General features: G+C 39.1%; 2 protein-coding genes and 1 non-coding gene across 3 annotated transcripts; all 3 read left to right on the top strand.

Annotated features, from left to right (window-relative positions):
• Positions 1-954: 954 nt before the first annotated feature.
• On the top strand, positions 955-5,212 carry otos (otospiralin). The gene is made up of 4 exons (XM_072450354.1): positions 955-1,062; positions 1,153-1,216; positions 4,244-4,270; positions 4,850-5,212. The coding sequence occupies exons 2-4, from the start codon at positions 1,159-1,161 to the stop codon at positions 5,035-5,037; spliced, it is 273 nt and encodes a 90-aa protein (XP_072306455.1). The 5' UTR covers positions 955-1,062; positions 1,153-1,158; the 3' UTR covers positions 5,038-5,212.
• A 200-nt stretch (positions 5,213-5,412) lies between these two features.
• trnae-uuc (transfer RNA glutamic acid (anticodon UUC)) lies at positions 5,413-5,484 on the top strand. The gene has a single exon. It is a non-coding gene; the product is annotated as a tRNA-Glu (tRNA).
• A 183-nt stretch (positions 5,485-5,667) lies between these two features.
• cops9 (COP9 signalosome subunit 9) lies at positions 5,668-15,671 on the top strand. The gene is made up of 3 exons (XM_072450353.1): positions 5,668-5,834; positions 6,275-6,347; positions 15,045-15,671. Exons 1-3 carry the CDS (start codon positions 5,772-5,774, stop codon positions 15,080-15,082), a joined length of 174 nt encoding a protein of 57 aa, XP_072306454.1. The 5' UTR covers positions 5,668-5,771; the 3' UTR covers positions 15,083-15,671.
• The last annotated feature ends 9,515 nt before the right edge of the window (positions 15,672-25,186 follow it).

Here is a 25,186-nt window from a genome sequence, read left to right as displayed (position 1 = left end):
AAAAAGCACTTTACTGGCTCATGGGGAACTGATCCTTCATCTTTTCCTTTGCAGATATGTACAGACATGACTGAATTAAGGCTCAGTGCTATTTTAAAGGGAAATGTTCTCGACTAAATATCGATGACATAAAAAAACAGGCTATAAAATCAGCTGCTTATTTGAAGACCACTCTGTTTTAATGTTACAATGTGTTTTGGCCTTTGAATTGGAAATTACCAAAATATAATATCACACATTTGCTAGGGCCAAGGTGAGCACCATGTCGGGTGAGCCAGACCTACAGTGTCACCAGAGACTATTTTATTTAAAGTCCACACTTAGCTTCATGTGCAATGACAACCAATGTATTTTAATGTATTTTACCTTTATTTAAGAAAAAACAGCAGCACAAAAGCAGCACAATAACATAAAACATATCACATTTACACTCACAATCAATCCGCACAAAGTGACAGTTTTGGAATTAATGCTGTTAAGTCGACAATGAAATAACTACAATTTCAGGATTCTTACTTTTTTCCTGAATCTAGAGATAGCTAATAATCACGTGTCTGTAATTGTGCCCTTAATTACATTAAAACAAACTAAATAATAATGAGTGATTACTTTTTTAGCCATAATAAACAGAGGTCAAAGTTAGAGCTGGCCAGTTTTCCCTGTTTTGACCACCGTTTTAGCGCCCCCTGGAGGTGGCCAATGGTTCCATTGTCTCTCCACACTGGACTGTAGACATGAGCTCATTTCCATCCGTTGTCTCACATCATCTCAAACTCACTCGTTCATCAGTGCAGCCAATCAGGAGCCTCCATAATGAGAACTGGAACTTGTCTGAAAACACATGCTTTGCTTTTGGATCTTGTTCAGAATGAGCTCTGGACTGTGCGAGCGCGTGCACGTGTGACTGCTCGAGCGCGTGCACGTGTGACTGCTCGAGCGCGTGCACGTGTGACTGCTCGAGCGCGTGAGGGTGGGGGGGTGGGGGGTGGAGGTAGGGACCACTACACACAGAGCCCCTCACACCACACTGACCCACCAGGTGAACAGCAGCACTCACTAAAGGTACAAGCCTTCCGCACGATTGACTTTGCACAGTTAGAATTTCCATGAAGTTTCAGTAAGTTTGATTGGTGTATTTATTCTTTTTTTCAGGGCAAAATGAAGTGTCTGGTTTGGCTGAGCGTTTTACTCTGCGTCTTCACCTGTCACTTCAGTGGTTAGTATTTTATTGTCATTGCCAGCTTATTTCACACTTTCCTGCTATTTTAAATGACAGTTAATACAAACCATTTATCAAGTAACTGCAGCAATATTGTCCTAAAAGTTGAAAAATATGCTTTTGAACATGCAAAGTGTCACAAATGACACTTTGCATGTATGCTTTGCTTTATATTTTCAGCATTATTGTTGATGTTAATTATTTTACTTTTTATGCTTATTTGCCTTCCATAGATTTAAAATGTCCAAACGCTTATATTCATATCTCATCTATTCTTTCACCAACATTTAACTAATTTAACTGTGCATTTTTTTTAAATGTTATTATATTATTATTATTATTTTACAATTTAATCAAAGCTTTTGCTAATACATCACAATTAATTAAGGGGGAAGTATGTTAATTATGTTGTTGCTGAGCCTGAATTATTCTACATTAACTATTTGATCTTTATGAACTAAGTTTTTGTTCACAAATTCATCACATCAAAACTGGAACTAAACCAGGACCAGATCAGGACCAAACCAGGACCAGATCAGGACCAAACCAGGACTATAACAGGACTAAACCAGGACTATAACAGGACTAAACCAGGACTATAACAGGACTAAACCAGGACCAGATCAGGACCAAACCAGGACTATAACAGGACCAAACCAGGACTATAACAGGACTAAACCAGGACTATAACAGGACTAAACCAGGACTAAACCAGGACAATAACAGGACCAGATCAGGACTAAACCAGGACTATAACAGGACTAAACCAGGACTATAACAGGACTAAACCAGAACTATAACAGGACTAAACCAGGACCAGATCAGGACCAAACCAGGACTATAACAGGACCAAACCAGGACTATAACAGGACTAAACCAGGACTATAACAGGACTAAACCAGGACTAAACCAGGACTATAACAGGACCAGATCAGGACTAAACCAGGACTATAACAGGACTAAACCAGGACTATAACAGGACTAAACCAGGACTATAACAGGACTAAACCAGGACCAGATCAGGACTAAACCAGGACTATAACAGGACTAAACCAGGACTAAACCAGGACTATAACAGGACTAAACCAGGACCAGATCAGGACCAAACCAGGACTATAACAGGACCAAACCAGGACTATAACAGGACTAAACCAGGACTATAACAGGACTAAACCAGGACTAAACCAGGACTATAACAGGACCAGATCAGGACTAAACCAGGACTATAACAGGACTAAACCAGGACTATAACAGGACTAAACCAGGACTATAACAGGACTAAACCAGGACCAGATCAGGACCAAACCAGGACTATAACAGGACCAAACCAGGACTATAACAGGACTAAACCAGGACTATAACAGGACTAAACCAGGACTAAACCAGGACTATAACAGGACCAGATCAGGACTAAACCAGGACTATAACAGGACTAAACCAGGACTATAACAGGACTAAACCAGGACTATAACAGGACTAAACCAGGACTATAACAGGACTAAACCAGGACTATAACAGGACTAAACCAGGACTATAACAGGACTAAACCAGGACCAGATCAGGACCAAACCAGGACTATAACAGGACCAAACCAGGACTATAACAGGACTAAACCAGGACTATAACAGGACTAAACCAGGACTAAACCAGGACTATAACAGGACCAGATCAGGACTAAACCAGGACTATAACAGGACTAAACCAGGACTATAACAGGACTAAACCAGGACCAGATCAGGACTAAACCAGGACTATAACAGGACTAAACCAGGACTAAACCAGGACTATAACAGGACTAAACCAGGACTATAACAGGACTAAACCAGGACTAAACCAGGACTATAACAGGACTAAACCAGGACTATAACAGGACTAAACCAGGACCAGATCAGGACTAAACCAGGACTATAACAGGATTAAACCAGGACTATAACAGGACTAAACCAGGACTATAACAGGACTAAACCAGGACCAGATCAGGACTAAACCAGGACTATAACAGGACTAAACCAGGACTATAACAGGACTAAACCAGGACTATAACAGGACTATAACAGGACTAAACCAGGACCAGATCAGGACTAAACCAGGACTATAACAGGACTAAACCAGGACTATAACAGGACTAAACCAGGACTATAACAGGACTAAACCAGGACTATAACAGGACTAAACCAGGACTATAACAGGACTAAACCAGAACTATAACAGGACTAAACCAGGACTATAACAGGACTAAACCAGGACTATAACAGGACTAAACCAGAACTATAACAGGACTAAACCAGGACTATAACAGGACTAAACCAGGACTATAACAGGACTAAACCAGGACCAGATCAGGACTAAACCAGGACTATAACAGGACTAAACCAGGACTATAACAGGACTAAACCAGGACCAGATCAGGACTAAACCAGGACTATAACAGGACTAAACCAGGACCAGATCAGGACTAAACCAGGACTATAACAGGACTAAACCAGGACTATAACAGGACTAAACCAGGACTATAACAGGACTAAACCAGGACTATAACAGGACTAAACCAGGACTATAACAGGACTAAACCAGGACTATAACAGGACTAAACCAGGACTATAACAGGACTAAACCAGGACTATAACAGGACTAAACCAGGACTATAACAGGACTAAACCAGGACTATAACAGGACTAAACCAGGACTATAACAGGACTAAACCAGGACTATAGCAGGACTAAACCAGGACTATAACAGGACCAAACTTAATTTACACCAGGAGTAAACATGTATGGCTAATTATGGTATAGGTAACATTTTGTTTCATAGTGTGTGTGTTACACAATGAGCGCTCTGTGAGGAGTTCCTCGGTCTGTGTGTGCTACAGTTTATAGTCCAAATATTTGTGGAGGAAGCTGGAATTTCGCAGTCCGTCGGGAAAAGGCTCCGTTTGCCAGTATCTCGGGCTCAATCCCACCTTTGTGCACAAAATACTTGGAATGTTTGGGAATGCTAATTTTCTGTTTTTCCATCTTCTTGCAGAGGCCAGAATTATTGTCCCAGAAGGAGGTAGGCAGTTTTATTATTGATGTGATAATATGATGGAATAAATGTAACAAGCCCATCGATGTATTTATAAGTCTGTTTATTGTTATGTGGGAAAGAAAGTAACGTAGTTTTTTTTTTTTAAACGAGGAGTATCAACTTTCACCCGAAAGTAATTCTCAATCTAAAGACAGTGATTTGAGAAGCTATCATTGTACCTCAAGCCTCTATTTCTGCAAAAGAAGGATTTTCTTTCTTATAAAAAATGGCTTCCTTCACTCCTCTTCCGAACAATGCTTTTTCCATAGATGAGTGTCAAGATTGAGTTTGACATGAGTTTTAGATTAATCAAGACTATGTGGTAACATAACAAATCCACATAGCAAACTATAATATGAAGTTGTAAATCACAATATATTTTAGCATTTTTTTATGATCGTTATGGCCTCAAAATTGGTATATAGAGTATCAAGCCTATTTCTTGTATCGGTACTTTCTTACAAGTATCGAGTCAACACTAGTCTTTTGAGATACATACGGCACAGATATTGTTTTGTCACTAAATTATACTTGTTTGAATCTAGAGTTTGTGTTGCTTTTCAGTGCCCTACGATGAGCCCCCGGCTGTCCCCTACTGGCCCTACTCCACCTCAGACTTCTGGAACTACGTGGAATACTTTAAATCCATTGGGGCCTATGACCGGGTCAATGAGATGGCCCGCGCCTTCTTTGCTCAGCAGCACCTGGGGGACACCCTGGGGTACGAAACCAACGAGGGACACGAGCATTGAGACGTAATAAGACCGGTCAGGAAAGAAGAAGCCAGAAGAAACCTGTAGTTGTCAGTGAGAGAGGTGTTAGAATGGTAGAAATAAAATATAGCAGTCTCTTTTGAATTTACTGTATCCTGCATGTTTTGAGTAGTTTTTCATCTGATAATGTATAATATCTATATCAATATATTAGACGTTACAGCATTTGTGTGTATTTTTATGTTCCTGCAATGTGCAATAAAATGTGTATTCAATGTATATTAATAAACACAATGTATCTGCTATTGTTTTGGACATTTATTTTATTTAGGACATTTATTTATGTGAATATGTATTCAATATTTTGCTTATAATTAAACTAAGTGATTAAGGCTTAATGGAGGGGTATACAATTCCCATATGGTCTAGCGGTTAGGATTCCTGGTTTTCACCCAGGCGGCCCGGGTTCGACTCCCGGTATGGGAACTACACTTTTCCGAATTTTTCCCATTGGACAAATAAAGGCTAATCTTATCTTTAATAATTGTCCTTGTCATTATCAATGAATTTTGACCCAAATAATTATTTTTTATTTGTACAAAGTAGATCGAATTTAATTTTTAATAAAACGAGTTACCGTTTATTCGTTCCCTGCAGCCACCCGGACGCATTTCGGTGCTGCACAGCTTGTTTACATTCTGCAAACTGCTAGTTTAGCGGGCTACAAACGCTAATTCATTTTCGTTGTGGATTAAGTTTGAGACGATTTAAAGATGAAACCTGCTGTGGATGAGATGTTTCCTGAAGGCGCCGGTCCGTATGTGGATCTGGATGAGGTTGGTACAGAATAAAAGACTAAAATACTAAATGTAGATGCTAATGATAACTTTTGATAACGCCAAATAATAGTCTTTTTCACATTACTATTCAACTTTTTGGTGCGCTTTTGTTGCTGTTTGTTTTAGATATTCTTGCGATTATGCATGCAGACTGTACAAAGCATAACTACAGCGTAATAACAGGTTTAAATTTGAGCTCTAATATGTTTCACATAGTTTTTGTAAATGTTTGATGTTTGACTGCAAGTAAGCAAGGGATAGGCTAAACTTTGTTAATAACAAATACATAAATACACTGAGCCCTCTGAGGAAAACAATAATCTTCAGTATAGTGTATTATTAATTCAACACCATTCTGTAGCATTTTCTTATAATACATTTTTATTATATTTGTATCTTTCACATTTGAAATATATTGCTGTTTGTGCGTGTCACAGGCAGGGGGCAGCAGTGGCCTGCTCATGGACCTGGCAGCCAATGAGAAAGCAGTACACTCCGATTTTTTTAATGGTGAGTGTTGTGTACCTCGTTAATGACATATTTATTGACCAGTGACGTGCGGTGAGGTTCAGGGTGAGTGAGGTGAGGTTCAGGGTGAGTGAGGTGAGGTTCAGGGTGAGTGAGGTGAGGTTCAGGGTGAGTGAGGTGAGGTTCAGGGTGAGTGAGGTGAGGTTCAGGGTGAGTGAGGTGAGGTTCAGGGTGAGTGAGGCTCCAAAAAAAAAGTGGGACAAGCGGGAGTCGAACCCACTTTCGTTTGCGTTCAGAGCCGTGTCGCTCATCATTAGGCTATGCTTAATGAGTGACGTCAGTGTTTTTAGATATATAGCGGCGTTCAACTCCGGTGTAGGTCTTTCTTAAGTTATAACATCTTGCTTTGCTTGAAAATCCAGATTTGTGAAACGTTTTAACTTGGAAATGTAATCGTCCAGATTCTACAAACACAATAATAACAAAGAAGATAGTGAAACCTGTCCACACACTCAGGAGCATGCGCGTCCATGTATGCATGTAATGCAGCCTCCCCTGAGTGAACTTTTACTGCGGTTTTATAATGAATCTGTGAGCCTAAAACATGCTTCAGAAATACATTTCATACATTATCGAGAATATGGAACCACTGAGCACATCGTCAGGGTGTTTTATTTGTTATAAACAGAGGGAGAGAGAGTGACACATCATTTTGCATTGCACCAGCTCAGTTTGTGTGTGTGTGTGTGTGTGTGTGTGTGTGTACGGCATCTGAACATTTTGACATTCTTATTTGACATAATATTGTTCGATATTGGTTCAAACGGAAAGTGGGTTTATAATACATACCAGATGACAAAATATTATTTTTTTTACATTTTATTTAATTTTTTTAATTTTTTCCAAGATTGACAGGTGAGGCCCTGCCTCCCCTGCCGCCCCTGAATGCACGTCCCTGTTATTGACATACTTAGATTGACCAGTTAAAGTGATAGTAGATTTTGGGTGCGTTCACTTTGGCACAATAACCACATTAACACTGGGAATAATCTGTGACTAAAATAAAAATCTGACTACTATGCACAGTCAGGATTAAACATGGACCGGCCTCCTGCTGGTGCCAGAGTCAGGACTAAACATGGACCGGCCTCCTGCTGGTGCCAGAGTCAGGACTAAACATGGACCGGCCTCCTGCTGGTGCCCAGAGTCAGGACTAAACATGGACCGGCCTCCTGCTGGTGCCCAGAGTCAGGACTAAACATGGACCGGCCTCCTGCTGGTGCCAGAGTCAGGACTAAACATGGACCGGCCTCCTGCTGGTGCCAGAGTCAGGATTAAACATGGACCGGCCTCCTGCTGGTGCCAGAGTCAGGACTAAACATGGACCGGCCTCCTGCTGGTGCCCAGAGTCAGGACTAAACATGGACCGGCCTCCTGCTGGTGCCCAGAGTCAGGACTAAACATGGACCGGCCTCCTGCTGGTGCCAGAGTCAGGACTAAACATGGACCGGCCTCCTGCTGGTGCCCAGAGTCAGGACTAAACATGGACCGGCCTCCTGCTGGTGCCAGAGTCAGGACTAAACATGGACCGGCCTCCTGCTGGTGCCAGAGTCAGGACTAAACATGGACCGGCCTCCTGCTGGTGCCAGAGTCAGGACTAAACATGGACCGGCCTCCTGCTGGTGCCAGAGTCAGGACTAAACATGGACCGGCCTCCTGCTGGTGCCAGAGTCAGGACTAAACATGGACCGGCCTCCTGCTGGTGCCCAGAGTCAGGACTAAACATGGACCGGCCTCCTGCTGGTGCCCAGAGTCAGGACTAAACATGCACCGGCCTCCTGCTGGTGCCAGAGTCAGGACTAAACATGGACCGGCCTCCTGCTGGTGCCAGAGTCAGGACTAAACATGGACCGGCCTCCTGCTGGTGCCCAGAGTCAGGACTAAAGATGGACCGGCCTCCTGCTGGTGCCCAGAGTCAGGACTAAACATGGACCGGCCTCCTGCTGGTGCCAGAGTCAGGACTAAACATGGACCGGCCTTCTGCTGGTGCCCAGAGTCAGGACTAAACATGGACCGGCCTCTACTTTGAAAATGTTCAAATCTAAGGTAAAAACAGTTTTGCCCAGATTTAGTTTCAAGTTTAGTCCCAATTTCGATGTCGTGAATGTGTACTGAAAGTATGAACGCAGCCTTCGAGTCGCACTTGGATAAAACTGGGATCTAGGACTCAAACTGGCCCTAAATCAGGAGCATTGACCAGGGCAGTAGTATGAAAACATGCTTGGTCGATTTAAGGGGCGTGGCAGGCTGCTGGCAAAAACGTTTGAAACTATTTGGTTTATGATTTTAACCTGTATCTGACCCAAAGTTCACTGACATGACAAGATCAGGAGAGATCACACATTTACAAATAATGTAAAATGTGTAAAAAGGTTTATTGAACACACACTTTACTCCCAAATCAAGTCTCTCTAGCTTTCTCCTTTCTGCTATTGTGAATATTTCTTAAAAACTATTCGATTAATACAAACTTTGTTACAGTTTTTCCACCAACAGTTTCTGATTCCAGTCATTCCTTTCCAATCGTTGTTAGTTTGGGGGGTAAAAAATACTTAATTCAGTTTTTTAAATCCAAAACACCAATGTAGCAATTCTGGTTAAATCCATAATTTCAAACATAATCCTTATTTCATCAGAGTGAGAAAATTACATCTTAATTAATCTTAAGCGAGTAAGCGGATTTCCCATTCATGCCACTTAGCCTGTTAATGTGTTTTTTCCAGGCAGGAGCCGGGGAAAAGTTAGTCTCAGCAGCAGCAGCAGCAGCAGCAGCAGCAGCAGCAGCAGCAGCACATGACCTAGAAAGAAAAGAGCTGATAGTTAAAAAGGCAGGAATGAAAGGCACACAGTAGGAGAACGGTAAAGTAGGTTTATAGCTGGTGTCAAAGTGAAGCACAGCGGGGCGCTCTTCTCACTGCGCGGCTCAAGCACACACGCACACGTCTGTATCCAGGCTTGTTAACACGGCTTATGCAGGCTAACTCCCGGGGCCCTCACAATACCAGCCCTCCTCCATGTTGGAACTCGTATCACACCAGTGTTCACTGACGAGGGCCTTCTTCTGCACGTTCAGAGGCCGGCGTAAAGTAATGCCACGACAGTCGGCTACTAAAAGGCTACGTTGATATTTGTGAAAGAGTTCAGAGTTTGAAATGGATTGAAAAATGGGTAATAATTCAACTGGTGCTTTCCATGGCATAGAAGTAAGACACAGATTATTCTCATGCTCATTTATTCAACGAACTCCTTTTCTGGAGGTGGGACGTCGCCCGCATGATTCCATTGAAAGATAAAATCATATTTGGCAACATTCTCCTTGGAGACGGATAGTTTTATGCCATACTGTGGAATAGTATAGCAAAAGGAACAACAGAGAAGCAAGAGGAGGCTCCTCTTGGCCAAGTACGAGTCAGGTTTGTGTAGAGGCAAGACCGCTCACCGGAAGGACTGAGGCTTTATACACATTTTTAAATTTTTAATGACAGACATGCAGCCGACCAGCGAGTTATGAAAAATAAACTACCAGTATCACAGTAAGAAAGCGAAACTCTTGGTATGAGTAGAATTATTTTCTATTTAATTGAACTTATAACACTATAGTAGTTGAAAATGAGCTGAATATTGCACAATGACTTTACAAAGAGGATTTGACAACACAGAGTTCAGCAGTTTGAATGATTCCCTGTGTCTCTGTGGAGCAGCTCTTGCAGCTGTCCAGCACACTGGGACTGTCCAGAACAGTCCAGATTCTGCTCTAGAGGCACAAACTCCTCCCACACAAAATGGTCGGCCGTAGATCATCAACAGCAGTAGAAAGAGCAACAATGCAAAATGTGACTTTTCTGCTTTTGTTGGTTGAAAAATAATCGTAGATATGTGCAATCTTCCAATGGGCTGGTTTGGCTCTCCACAGATCAGATGACGGCACCATAATCATATTAAGTGCAGAAACATCACTTTATATTCCATTGTTCGGAGATTACACTAAGTACTTGATACTGAATGATTCTCAGTGAAATATTGATACCTTGGTAACACAGGGCACATCCTGTTTCCAGAAGGACTAAACCACTTGTCAATTCTTATAAATACAATCATTTAAAGTGGTCAATTTTACTTTGACAGAATGTGTGCTGCCCTCTACTGTCTTGGAAGTATAGGCCAATTTTGGTGCAGTATAGACCTGAAAATCAACTGAAATCCAGGCAAAAGTGCAAACTCATTAATATACACGTACACACAATATATCGTATTACTTAGGTGAATTGATCTTTTCGAACACCCCTATAATTTGGCTCAATTTAAATTTAGTCAGTGCTTTTTGCTTTAATTTTTAATAGTTTTAAATAAAGACAATTACTCGATATTCTAGTTTAGCATTCTAAATTGGCAGACAAGAAAAGTGACACCTAGAAAAAATCTAAACTGTAAAAGTTTAGATTTCTCAAACCACCAATCTTTGCAAAGATTGACTTACAGTTTATTGGGTCGTTCATCCAGTGGGCCCGCTTTAACATTGATCTGCGACGTCTCTTGTATTTTCCTCCTTTACTCAATACATGGTTTAAAAAAAGTATTGTAGCCTCATGTGCAGCTCATTTATAATCTTAGACCAACAGTTGAGAACAGAGTGGACAGGAAGCCGGCGAATGGAAGCTAAAATTGGAGAAACGTGTTCAAGCTTTTGAGTCACCAATTTACTATCACCGGGTCTGCCAAAGCCTGGAGAGAACACGCATTAGGACAAAATGCACAGTGTAATGATACTATCTTTACATGAACTGCATATCACTGATTGGACGGGATACAAACTGGTGACTCTCCGCTGCACAGGAAAATGCTTTAATCACTTCAACATGGCTCCTTTCCCATAAAAAAAACATATGCAGAGTTTTCCAAAGCCTTTAACTAGTTAGACTTTCCTTTGTGCTGCTGCTAATTTCAAAGGTTCACCAGCAAATACAGGGAAGTAACAGAGCAAATACAGGGAAGTAACAGAGCAAATACAGGGAAGTAACAGAGCAAATACAGGGAAGTAACAGAGCAAATACAGGGAAGTAACAGAGCAAATACAGGGAAGTAACAGAGCAAATACAGGGAAGTAACAGAGCAAATACAGGGAAGTAACAGAGCAAATACAGGGAAGTAACAGAGCAAATACAGGGAAGTAACAGAGCAAATACAGGGAAGTAACAGAGCAAATACAGGGAAGTAACAGAGCAAATACAGGGAAGTAACAGAGCAAATACAGGGAAGTAACAGAGCAAATACAGGGAAGTAACAGAGCAAATACAGGGAAGTAACAGAGCAAATACAGGGAAGTAACAGAGCAAATACAGGGAAGTAACAGAGCAAATACATGGAAGTAACAGAGCAAATACATGGAAGTAACAGAGCAAATACAGGGAAGTAACAGAGCAAATACAGGGAAGTAACAGAGCAAATACAGGGAAGTAACAGAGCAAATACATGGAAGTAACAGAGCAAATACAGGGAAGTAACAGAGCAAATACAGGGAAGTAACAGAGCAAATACAGGGAAGTAACAGAGCAAATACAGGGAAGTAACAGAGCAAATACAGGGAAGTAACAGAGCAAATACAGGGAAGTAACAGAGCAAATACAGGGAAGTAACAGAGCAAATACAGGGAAGTAACAGAGCAAATACAGGGAAGTAACAGAGCAAATACATGGAAGTAACAGAGCAAATACATGGAAGTAACAGAGCAAATACAGGGAAGTAACAGAGCAAATACAGGGAAGTAACAGAGCAAATACAGGGAAGTAACAGAGCAAATACAGGGAAGTAACAGAGCAAATACAGGGAAGTAACAGCGCAAATACAGGGAAGTAACAGCGCAAATACAGGGAAGTAACAGAGCAAATACAGGGAAGTAACAGAGCAAATACAGGGAAGTAACAGAGCAAATACAGGGAAGTAACAGAGCAAATACAGGGAAGTAACAGAGCAAATACAGGGAAGTAACAGAGCAAATACAGGGAAGTAACAGAGCAAATACATGGAAGTAACAGAGACAATACAGGGAAGTAACAGAGCAAATACAGGGAAGTAACAGAGCAAATACAGGGAAGTAACAGAGCAAATACAGGGAAGTAACAGAGCAAATACAGGGAAGTAACAGAGCAAATACAGGGAAGTAACAGAGCAAATACATGGAAGTAACAGAGCAAATACAGGGATGTAACAGCGCAAATACAGGGATGTAAATGTACTCGGAGTATTTGTTCATGCCATAATGATGTTGAAGTGAAGAATAGCACACAGAGAGCACAGGGGGCCACTTCCACCACATGCATCTTTTATTATGTTCTAACAAACAAAATGACATCACACATCATTTATGAGTATGTTTTATTTCAGATGTATGTTCTGATACAACAGTTCAAGTATGGAATAATTATGTTCACTGAAAAAATGATGTCTAAGAATACAAGACGACTGACGTGCAAGATTTAGTGGGTAGTTTTTTTTTAGATTTTCCTTTTATAACTTGTTTTAATGGCACAGCTCAGGTTATATGAGGTGTCTCAGGTTATACAGCAACACATTTTCTTTTCTAAAACTTGAAGTCCTGTGAAATGACCATATACAGCTATATTTCAAAACAAAATATAGCTTCTGACTCAAAATGGCATCTATAAGCACAGAGCTGAAACCCATGAATGTTTGGAAGATTGCGCTTCAAGTTTCTGTTCTTTTTGACTGTTTTCTCATGTCTTCCAGTTTGACACATTTTCAAAACTATTTAAATTTTACAAAACCAATTACTGTTTGTTTCTTATATTTAAATTGACAGAAACGAAACAGAAACCCGCTTCAAGTTTGAATGGTTAGTTCATTTTATTGTATTTCTGTTTCTGTCATTTCTTTGTGATTTGAATGCATTTTTCCTGCTGTGAAGCACTTTGAATTGCCTTGTGTATGAAATGTGCTCTACAAATAAACTTGCCTTGCCTTGCCTCACTGTTATTTTTAGTTTTTCATTATTTTAGATTCAGTCTTTCATAAAATGATTCAGTTTCTCTATTTCTATTTCTCTGGTGGTTAATTATCCATGTCTGTGTTTTGGTATTTAACAAATACGTTTTCAATTCAATATCCTAATTAGTCTCACGCTGGTGTTGTGGTTTTCAAAATAAGTTTGTTTTTAAGATCACCGTCTCTCCATTACAAGTACAATATATCATAGTTGAATAAATAGGAGGAAAAATGTCTTATTTATTTTTATTCAATGTTTATTTTTTGCACTTTTATAACTTTGAAAATCAATAATTCTCTCTCATGTTTGTTCAGTTTGGAATGACTAATTGAACACCTCGTCCCAGTATGTAAAAACCATGCATCCTCACTGGGAGCGGGCTTGCATCTCCACAAACATGACTCGTACTTCTCCTGCTTTTCCCATACAAATGTTGTTCCTGTAGCGATAATATTCCACAGTATGGCATTTAACGTATCGCTCTACATGAAGAATGGTCTGAAGTTCTGTTTCCATGGAATCATCTTCACCGCCAGAAAGTTACACGCTGTCACTGTAAGATGGTGGGACAAAGTACGTAACCAATGGTGACGGTCTCCTTTCTCCTCCTACAGGGACAAAAACATCCCCTTATTACAAAACAAACAGACATTTTAAAGTGTCCATAATAAGTTGAATTCCTTTGAAAATATTGAGGTACTAGATTATGCTGAGACAGAAGTAGAAGTACATATTTTGTCTGACAAGTTTTAGTACTTCTCGACTATTTGTAGACTTTATACTCTTTCCAAGGTTAATATGATTTGCTCTTTAATTTTCTCAGTAAAAGAAAAATATCTTATTTTACACAAAGCAATAAAATAACAATTGTAGCACTAAAGTAACATTACAAGCCTTTGTTTACCTGCTTTTCATGTTTCAGCTTTCTTCAGAAGTGTCCCATGATTATGTATGTTTGGTGTAGAAATACTTGATCATGGTGCATTGTGGGTAAATTCACTGGTTCAAGACGGTGAAGGCTACACTAACGTATCCTTAGTAAATTAGTCACATGCTTATCAAACGGATCATTGGACTTGGATGACGTGAATGTCTGACCACGCCCATCTATCTATCTATCTATATCTATATATCTATCTATATATATATATCTATATATCTATATCTATCTATCTATCTATCTATCTATCTATATATATATATATATATATATATATATATATATATATATATATATATATATATATATATATATATATGATGACGCGTGCCTGTGATTATGACGCGGTCCTGTGAACACCCCCGTTAGTTTGGAGATTGGAGGAAAGGAGATAGTCTGTTCTGTAGCTAAACACTGCGGGAATCAATCAAAAAAACACTCTGGGTACATATATGAAGCACAAATAGCAATGTAAGAAGGTTAAAATATCTGAAAAGTTGATTTTGCATGTTATGGGACCTTTAATATTCTATTTCCTTTTGATTTGGTCTTTTCACTTCCTTTTTTTGTATCATATAAAACGAAAAAGGTTATAAAAGGGTATATTTTGACCAAGTAATGTATTTAACTCCCACCCTAATGAGGACGTTTACTGGCACTCATGTGGATTGTGTGTAGGCGTATAAACACCACTTAAACTTACACTTTTCCGTGTACTATTTTCTTCTTTTCTTCACAGACTTTGAAGATCTTTTCGACGACGACGACCTGCAGTGACCCCTTACCTTTGTTCCTTTGACATCCTTGGACCAAGATGAAGAAAGCCGCGTACAACGCTCTCTCCTCGCCTCTCGTTCTCTTTGTACAGACTGTTTTTAGTGAAATAAAACCTTTGAAAACCTTGACAAAAAAAAGAGACAAGCCATTTGTGCTGAACCAGCTGTGCGCAAATTCTGAGGATTCCTGGTCGGGACAAAATTATGAGTATGCTTTTGCCGTTTTCGTGTTCGAATCTGCTCCGGGGCTGGATTGCAGGTTTGCCAGCTTCGCGAAACACCTGTTGTAAAGTCTAATTACATACAAGATTCGCGGAGAGGTAAACGCACTATTTGGGAGCTAGATGAGACAGGAAACTATAAAAAAAATGTGGAAATGTAAAAGAAAGATACAAAGGAAATTCAGGTGTCGTCCGCGGGCAGTAAAGCCATGAGCTGTCACGGTGCTATTCATCATGTGTGTATCATAAAAGGACGCTCGACTGGGAGAGCCGAGCCTCTTTAGTGCACGGCTGTCTCGGTTCATGTAGAGCAGTTATTTTCAAACGTTTCTACACCCAAAACAGATAATAGAGTTTGGATTTGAAACACCAATAACCAAAACTGTGTACAAAACATGACTAAACCTGGTTAAAACGGGGCTAAAGCCGGACTTAAAGTGCCCCCTACAGGTTGGATGACTCATTGAACTAAAATGCAGTTAAGATGAATATATTTAGAATTTGGCTAAAAAATTATAAAAATGTTATCACAGAATAGCACATTTTTTAGATTTATAATTTCACTTCCTGTTTGTAATTGATGATATATCCCTGGGAAATTACCCTGCAAACACTGGGCAAAAACTCATCTAATGTCACAATTATTTTTATTTGACAAATACAAATATATAAGAACGACTTTATTTAGTTAAATTAATGATTAGAGAGTCAAACATGGTTTGTGTGATGTCACTTCCTGTCATTTTCTACAGATTTTTCAACGTTTCTCCACAAATACCTACTCGATTGGTGTGATACTATAATTTATATGTACAACAGGTATAAATACACCAAACAAAGTCAACATTAGACAATATTTGTCGACTATTAACTATTGTATAATTTACAGTATATGGATTTTAGCATTTGTTTACAATATCGTTGCTACGAAACTGGGGAAATTCTTAAATATAATCATGTTTACTATGTTTTAGAGAAATTGGCATTCTAACCTGTTATATGCACTTTGAAATGCGGTATAGTTTCATTTTATTGTCATTTTGGATTTATAAACCTCTACAGAAAGATTGTAAAATGACAAAGGAGCTGAGTGGCGGCACCAGACATTTTCTTCAGGAAGGGCAAGAGCTTTGAACAGCCTTCAGTCACCATATTTCAACCTTTATTTTTCAACTAAAGCCTGCACACACAATCATTTTTGGACCAATTTAAAGCCTGATTTGCCACTCCACAAGTTCAGGGAGGCATGGCCCAAGCAGCGATTCTTGTAAGAGATGATTTGTTCTGGCACTCCTCGTGTTTGTGGGGTCGGAACTTTACAACGGCTAATCAGCCTCACAGCGTCAGGTCACTATTGCCTTGTGACTGCTCTTAAACTGTAGAAAATATCAGACAAAACCAACACAGAGTTTGTGTTTTTCATGTCATCACAGCTAATGAGTCAGTGTAACAGGCTCCTTACCTCCAGTGAATATCGTGCTCCCTTTTGGCCTTTAAAAGCAGATGTTTCTGTTTAAATAAGAGCACTTTAAGACTCTGTTGTGCAGTTTTTCTATCACTCGCAACAAGAGTGGACTGGAAATATATTCAAGTGTCAATTGCATTTCATAAAGCGGCGTGGAGGTGCAGAGAAGTGAAATAAATGCACAAAAAGCTGAGGATAAATCGGTGGTAGTTTCTTTTTTACTCTAACTTAAAGTCTATATGACAGGTTAGACTACACATTTCACTAAAATATAGTGAACACAATTATATTTAAGATTTTACTAAACATTTGGCCTATTTTTCCCTAGTTTGACAGGTTTTGTAACGTTTATAACTCCTGGTTGGACATGAGCAGCAGATATGACAAAGGTAGAGGTCATTCCACAACTGTTACCCAGCAACCATACTATTAAAAAGGGCAAAAATCCATGTACATTACACAACAATTATGAATTGACAGTAAATATTACCTGACGACACCTTTATTTTGTTGAATGATCGTTTAAACTGTCAGAAAATAGTTTCAGTTGGGTGTGAATTGTCCCTGTATTTTCAATGGCACGTCGCATATTGATGACATCACAGAGGGATTCCATTTTCAACACAACTTCCTGTAATTTTAAAGTTTATTTTAGAATATTCCCAAACTGCTACTTCTCTGATGTAAAACTATGATAAACATTTAACAAGGGTTAGTACATACCACCAAATTAAAGAGAATCTGACATATAGAATTGGAATTTCTAAATCCCTTATGATTAAAACTAATAATTCAGTTACTATATAGATTGAACTTAATAAGGACTAAACCTTCATGAGTCTAATCAGCACTATGTTTCTAAACCAGGATTAAACTAGAGCTTAACTAGAGTAAATAAAATGTAAATACAGCTAACTGCAGCGCACAGGAAGCACTGCACGCTTTCCTATCAAAACAAATCAAACTTTCATGCTGTCATTTCTGATTTTCCCGGAGGTCTCGCCGGCCCCCATCACCCTAGCTCCATAGGCCAAGACCACAAAACAGACCAGCTCGATTACTATTCTGCAGCGCTCGATCCAAGCGTGCAACTATCCATACATATCAATTGCACCATTTGGATGAAATGGCAAAGCTCAGGATTTATGAAAGTAGTACATGAACACTGAAGAACAAGATTACAGAATAAAAAGGAAAGCTAGTGGATGCAAGGATGCCTGACTACATTCAAATCAAGCTAGGTTTCTCATAAATATTAATAGAATATTGAGTAACATTGCAGTGTGTATTGATCTCGTGTCACCAAAACAAGATGACAATTTTTCATATTCAAACCCTATGGCATCTTCCTGGGTTTTGTTGAGCAGAAGAAGAAGAAGAAGCCTGTGTTTCACGCAAGAATCAACAAACTATGAATAATAAGGATTTATGTCTCCACCATCATTCTACAAAACCAGTGCCTTTTGAGTCTTCAGATTTTGATGGGAGGAAGAAGGAATAATATCTAGTCCAGCTCCGTCCTGGGCTGTGCTCTGGACTCGGTGCAGGAGGTGGGGGACAGAAGGGTCCTGGCTAGATTCACATTTATGCTGGACCATGAGTGTCGCCCCCTGCAGGACACTCTGTCCGCTCTGGAGAGCAGCTTCAGTAAGAGACTGATCCACCCTCGCTGTGTGAAGGAGAGGTGTCGCAGGTCTTTCCTTCTGCTCCTGTCAGACTTTATAACAAACACTGTTAGTCCTGAACATGTGTCACTCAGCTTCATAATCATGTGTAATACTGTCATACCCATGTGCAATACTGACATAATCATGTGCAATACTGTCATAATCATGTGCAATACTGTCATACCCATGTGCAATACTGACATAATCATGTGCACTACTGTCATAATCATGTGCAATACTGTCATACCCATGTGCAATACTGACATAATCATGTGCACTACTGTCATAATCATGTGCAATACTGTCATACCCATGTGCAATACTGACATAATCATGTGCACTACTGTCATAATCATGTGCAATACTGTCATACCCATGTGCAATACTGACATAATCATGTGCACTACTGTCATAATCATGTGCAATACTGTCATACCCATGTGCAATACTGACATAATCATGTGCAATACTGTCATACCCATGTGCAATACTGACATAATCATGTGCACTACTGTCATAATCATGTGCAATACTGTCATACCCATGTGCAATACTGACATAATCATGTGCAATACTGTCATACCCATGTGCAATACTGACATAATCATGTGCAATACTGTCATAATCATGTGCAATACTGTCATACCCATGTGCAATACTGACATAATCATGTGCAATACTGTCATAATCATGTGCAATACTGTCATACCCATGTGCAAGACTGTCATACCCATGTGCAATACTGACATAATCATGTGCAATACTGTCATAATCATGTGCAATACTGTCATACCCATGTGCAATACTGACATAATCATGTGCAATACTGTCATAATCATGTGCAATACTGACATAATCATGTGCAATACTGACCTAATCATGTGCAATACTGACATAATCATGTGCAATACTGTCATAATCATGTGCAATACTGACATAATCATGTGCAATACTGACATAATCATGTGCAATACTGACCTAATCATGTGCAATACTGACATAATCATGTGCAATACTGTCATAATCATGTGCAATATTGACATAATCATGTGCAATACTGTCATAATCATGTGCAATATTGACATAATCATGTGCAATACTGTCATAATCATGTCCAATACTGTTTTTTATAAGTTATCTGTTTTTTTATTATTTACTTCTGTACCTACTTTGTGTTGCAACACTGGAATTTCCCCACTGTGGGACAAATAAAGGCTTATTTTATCTTATCTAATCAAAATGTGTGTTTTATATTTTAATGTAGGCAATTTAAGATTTTTTTCAACAAGGTTTTTTTTGTGCTTTTTATTTCAATTTCATAAAATAAACACTACTGCATGGCCTGGCCTTATTGTGTTATTCATATGTGGTCCAGTGGTTGTCAGTTAAATGTCTCTCCCTCTCGTCCCCTTTTACACCACAACTGTCCTGTCAAATAAAGCCAAAAAAAAAGAAAGAAAGAAAAGTTAATTATTATGCAAATACCAAACACTGGGAAGTTTCTATACAAATCTGACAAAGTGAATGATGAGGAAACACCATTATAACAGTGTTAAATGGTAACTAAAGTTGATAATATATCATTCAGCAGAGTAAATGGCCAGAAAAGCTATGTATAAAGTGCCCAGTAGAGATAGAAATGAAAGTTAAATCCTACATTAAAAAAAAAAGATCATACGTCAATACAATTTAAGATGTAAAAAAACTAAAAGGCACAACTTTGAATCCGGCTTTTGACAATAATGGTGGTCGATCACAACTTACTCTATGTCATTCCCCAGTCTTATCCTAATTTCACACTATCCTGTCAAATCAATTAAGCCAAGTTAAATCTGTTTTACAGTTTGCCATATCGAATCCTTTACCTTCATCTAATCTCATTCTCCAAACACATTGAGCAGACCTTTCAATTTCATATTTCATATCAAACATAATGCTTTAGTTTAAGAATCCCAAGGAACATTTTGCCCACAATCCTATTAGTGTGTTACATCTGCTCACTTTACCAGTCTCTAATTTTATTTCTGCACAGCCTAATCGTATCTTGGCAATCAGCTTGAAGCTTCTTAATGTCATTACACTCGTTCAGACAGATATGGAGATTGAATTATACTGTAGTTCTCAAATGAGACAAAACCATGTGGGAAACCTGTAGGTCTAGAACAGGACTAAATCAGGACGAAACCGAGCACTAAACAAACACTACAATGGAATAAAATAGGTCTGAAATAGTGAGGTATGAAGCGTCCAAACCATGATTATGGTCTAGAGTTGACTAAAACAGAACGTGAAAAGATTTGGAAAAGGGCTAAAATGGAGTATAAATGTAAATTAGGTCTAAACCAGGATTTAGCCAGAGTTTACAATGGGACTAAACTTCTGTAGCGCTCCTGCATCCACATGACTGCATGTGTAGAAGACGCCATCACGACAGGGAAGAAACTATGGTGTGGACATTTTGCATTTGGAGTTAATCATTGTCATTAAATGAAGCTGTAAATAACAATACAAATCAAATTTAATATTAGCGACCCACTCCAGGTCTGAGTATGCTTTTCATTTTAAGTCGGTGTAATCCCTCATTGGTCCAGGCGTGTTCCATTGTAGAAAAAGCTTCAGTTGTAGTCATCTGGACTCTCATCCAAGAGTCATTGTCAATAAGCGAATTTAGGTCGATAACTCACTTTAAGGTACTTCTGTGGTAAGCCCCGCCCATTGGGCGGAGCCTTCCTGAAGTGGAAAGAGTTGTTTGTTTCAACAGAAACTTACCCTCTTTGCCTTTTAATTTGACTGTACATTTTGTGTACATAGTAGGCCCATTTTTATTTTCTTCATTTTTATTTCTTCTTCGATGCATGCCCTTTTATTTTATTTTATGCATGCTGTTTTACTATTGTTCATCGTTGTATGTTGCACTGAATTGCTAAAGCATGTTCCCATGTTTGTGAATTTTAAGGCCTCCACTCGTATAAGGTTATTTACATCAGTATACAAGAACACAGGTTCAAATATTGATAAAAGGAAAGGTTTGTTCAATCTGAAGCATAATTTATTTATACATTTAGCTAGTTTTGTAGATTGAATGATTTAAAATGTTCTCTGTTCCTTTACAGAGTTCGTATCAAAAGAAATACAATGCAGTGCATTCAATAATTAACAGCTTTCAACAAGAAACGGTCCGGATCCCACCCGGTAGCAGGGAGCAACACTTTTTGTAAGATAAAACAGGTCAAATCAAAAGGCAGCGGTGGTTGAGCTGGACGCCCGGTATATATGAACAAATATATTATTTTAAAAACACAGACAGACACATCAACTTAATGCTCGCTACAGCCCATCACAAGAATCATACGCTTTTGAGAGCCGGCCGTACCGGGGCTTTAAACTAGGCACACACACACACACACACACACACCGAGCGCCCAGAGGATGGGAGGATGGGAGCGCCCGACGGCCAGAGGATGAACAACAACAAAGAGCGTCTTTTTATAGTTAACAGACACATCCACACTGCTACAATGGCAATAAACCTTTTCTGATTCTGATTAATAAAGTGTCAATTGTGTCCCAAACTTGCTTCCTATCTTCTAATATAATTAAAACGTGCCTCTGGAGAAAATGAAGCCTGTACATAAACATGAAAAAAGCTGTTGTACACGACAGAGGCAGTTATGCAAACAGCATTTTTGAAAAGCATTTGTGATAGTTTTTCTTGTCAATACAGAATATTAATAAAGTGTTTGATTTGTTTTTGTTTTGAGATTATGTTAAATCATTCCCCAAATGAAAACCCAAAGTAATTGCTGAATTAATGTGAGTCTTTTGTGTTATAAAACCACTCTTCATCAATCTGGAGCTTTGTAAATCTGGTAAAATGCTCTTCCTTCTGTCCTCGATCATTTGTACATGTTTGTGCAGAAACAATCCACAATCTCTGAGTTTCAATGCGATATCTCTGCCTCTGTCACGTGTGGAGTTTGGGATGTGAAATTATCACTCAAAATGAACATACAACACCAGAAAAAAAGACTGTAACCGCCCCAGCCTCTTCTCTGACAGCTCCCACGTTTGAAAGTATGCGTATTGCTGTACATCTACATGCTTTATAAATAAGACTTTTGGCAGCAGTTACGCTCTCACTTCACAGCGAGAAGGTCCTGAGTTCGACTCCCGGGTGGCATGGGGTCTTTCTGTGTGGAGTTGTGTGTGGATGAGAGTGAAACTAAAAGTGGATGATAATTTACTTTTGTTTCTGTTTTTTTCTCCTTTCTGTTGTTATTTTGTTTGCTTAGTTTTTATTGTTCTATGTTCTAATGAAAAATAAAATAGTCATAAAAAGGCCCTGGCTACTATCCCTGTAGTGCGTCCTGTATGTTCATTAACATGCACTGTCCCCCCCACAATAAACACACAAACCAATCCAAGTCTAAAATTAGGTGTAAACCAGGAATTTAACCTGGTGTAAAATAGACAATATTATAAACCAGGACTAAATCAAGTCCTGTCACACTTGGTTGGCTTTGGTTTGAGCCCAGTAGAAGTCCATTGTTTAGTCCTAGTCTAGTACAGGTTTAGTTCTTGGTTAAGTCCCAGTTTATTCTCAGTTTTATATGGTGTTTGCTTAAGTGTGAATGCACCAGAAGCCAGACAATAGGCGCAAACATTCACTAAATCCAGTCCAAGCCAGGATTTACCTGTCGTAGAATAAATGAAAGCAGGCCGAGAGTTTGTACGAGGATGGGAGGACCAGAGACATGAACCCTAAGACATTGCGATTGTGTGTATCGGGCGTAATGTACCTCTGACCTGAAGAACTGAGCTGGCAGTGTCCCCCATTACCCAGGTCTACAGAGTGAGTTTAAAGTATTTTTTGCCCTAGGCTTTATTAGACAGGACAGCTGAGCGTGAAATGGGGATGAGAGAGAAGGGAGGACATGCAGTAAATTGTTGAGATTTGAACTCTCAACACTGCCACTCGACCACTGGCAGAACATTAACCAATCATTGATACAGTAAAGGAAGAATTAGTTTGTAGGGCTGTTCGCCTCAGAATGTAGTGTTACAATTATTGTAAGAAAAAACATCATGATTTAACCAGTATTCACAATTATAACTGAGACTGTGTGAAATCTCGTCCAACACATTCATATTTCTCAAGTTTGTGACCAGCTTTATGACATTGAACTCTCTGGATAACAAAATAAAGTAAATGTGACAAAAAAAGCCAAAGAAACAAATATGTTATTTTAAAAGATACATATTTAAAACTATATATTGAATTAAAACCAATTAATTTTGCTTCTAAAAGAGTCCAAATGTTTACGTTCTGATGCTTATATTGTGACCTAAATATTATGGATTTACTGAATAAGCTGGACATCCCTAATGATAACCCAGGACTAACACAACACGGTGTAATTACACACAGTCAGTTGGATATATAGAGTGTGTAATTGTATTTGAGGACTGTGGTGCCGGTGGCGTTGGGCCTGGCGTGCCCGGACACAGTGGCTCAGGTCAAACTGTAGATTATCAGATTCTTTGTGAGCGTGGACCAGCTGTGCTCTCAGGCTGTGGTTTGAGAAGTGCTTATGTGGCAGAGCGAAGCTGCGCCGTCGCAATTAGTGGGACAGGAACCTCTGCATGTGCTTTAGGAAGGATTCGATTTAGATTAGAGGACTTAAGAGTTGGGTAAGTTCTGGTTTTGTCCTTGTTAGAACGGATCTGGTTGGTAGAGTAGCCAAACATTGTACTTAGGTAAGAGTAAAGTTAGTAAAAGTACAGAGTAGTGGTCCAAGAAATGAGTCAAATAAGAGTAAAAAGACTTCTTGGGGAAACTGGTATTGAAATAAGAGTAACTTTACGCATAACTCTCTGTCATTAGAAGGTTAAAACATTAAATAATGCATACAAATTTGGTATTTTCAAAGTAAAGGCACAAATCCTTTCATATTGTCAAAAGCTTTTGTTACTTGTAGATTTGTACTAACAGTGGGAACAGAAACCAGCACTTTTACTCAAGTAAAAGACTGTTACTTCAAACTAAATATGACTCAAGAAGGAGTAAAGTTATAGTGTCAAAATGACTTACATTTCTTGAGAAACGTAACAGTAAATAGTAGAGTAAAGAGCAAGAACTGTGCAGATCTGATGCATGTCAAGTTCAAATCTGGTTTTAATTTAGATCTTTAACCTAGATCTTTAATTTAGATCTTTAATTTAAATCTTTAAGTACAAAAACAAGAAAGAAAAAAAAGTGAAAGGAAAAAGTTTTGGACTGTTTGTTGCAGAGTGACTGACAGATAACACTAATCTCCTTTGAGAAAAGAGATTTAGCTCTAAACTCCCTTCCATCTGTTGTTCTTTGGATCCACACGGGACCAGGACATGACACATGAGTGTACATGGAGATTGGCATCAGACTTTACTGCAGTTACTGTTTGATTATGTTTTAGCTTTTTTTTGGTTCACTTTTTAACATTGTTTTTGGCTTAAAACGTCCTCTTTTGGCATTTGTTCTTGAGCTAAAGTCTGTTGTTTTGAATAGTAAATTGCTATGGCAACTCTGCTCATTTTTCATCACTCTGAAACTCAATTTCACGTGACAAATCGCACAGTTGGTTTAACTTTACTGGTCCCGTGGGGTAATTACAGCACATCGAGCACTTAGAAGACAATCATAACACAACATCCCCACGAGCTCAGGAGGATTTGGAGGACGTTGGAGTTTGAGGGGAGTAACAGCCCTCAGG

The sequence above is a fragment of the Eucyclogobius newberryi genome, unplaced genomic scaffold (genome assembly GCF_026437365.1).
Source record: "Eucyclogobius newberryi isolate DKJ021-1_F unplaced genomic scaffold, fEucNew1.0.hap1 SCAF_18, whole genome shotgun sequence".
NCBI classification, from domain to species: domain Eukaryota; kingdom Metazoa; phylum Chordata; class Actinopteri; order Gobiiformes; family Gobiidae; genus Eucyclogobius; species Eucyclogobius newberryi.
Note: the sequence above shows the minus strand (reverse complement) of the source record. Positions and strands in the feature narration are given on the sequence as shown.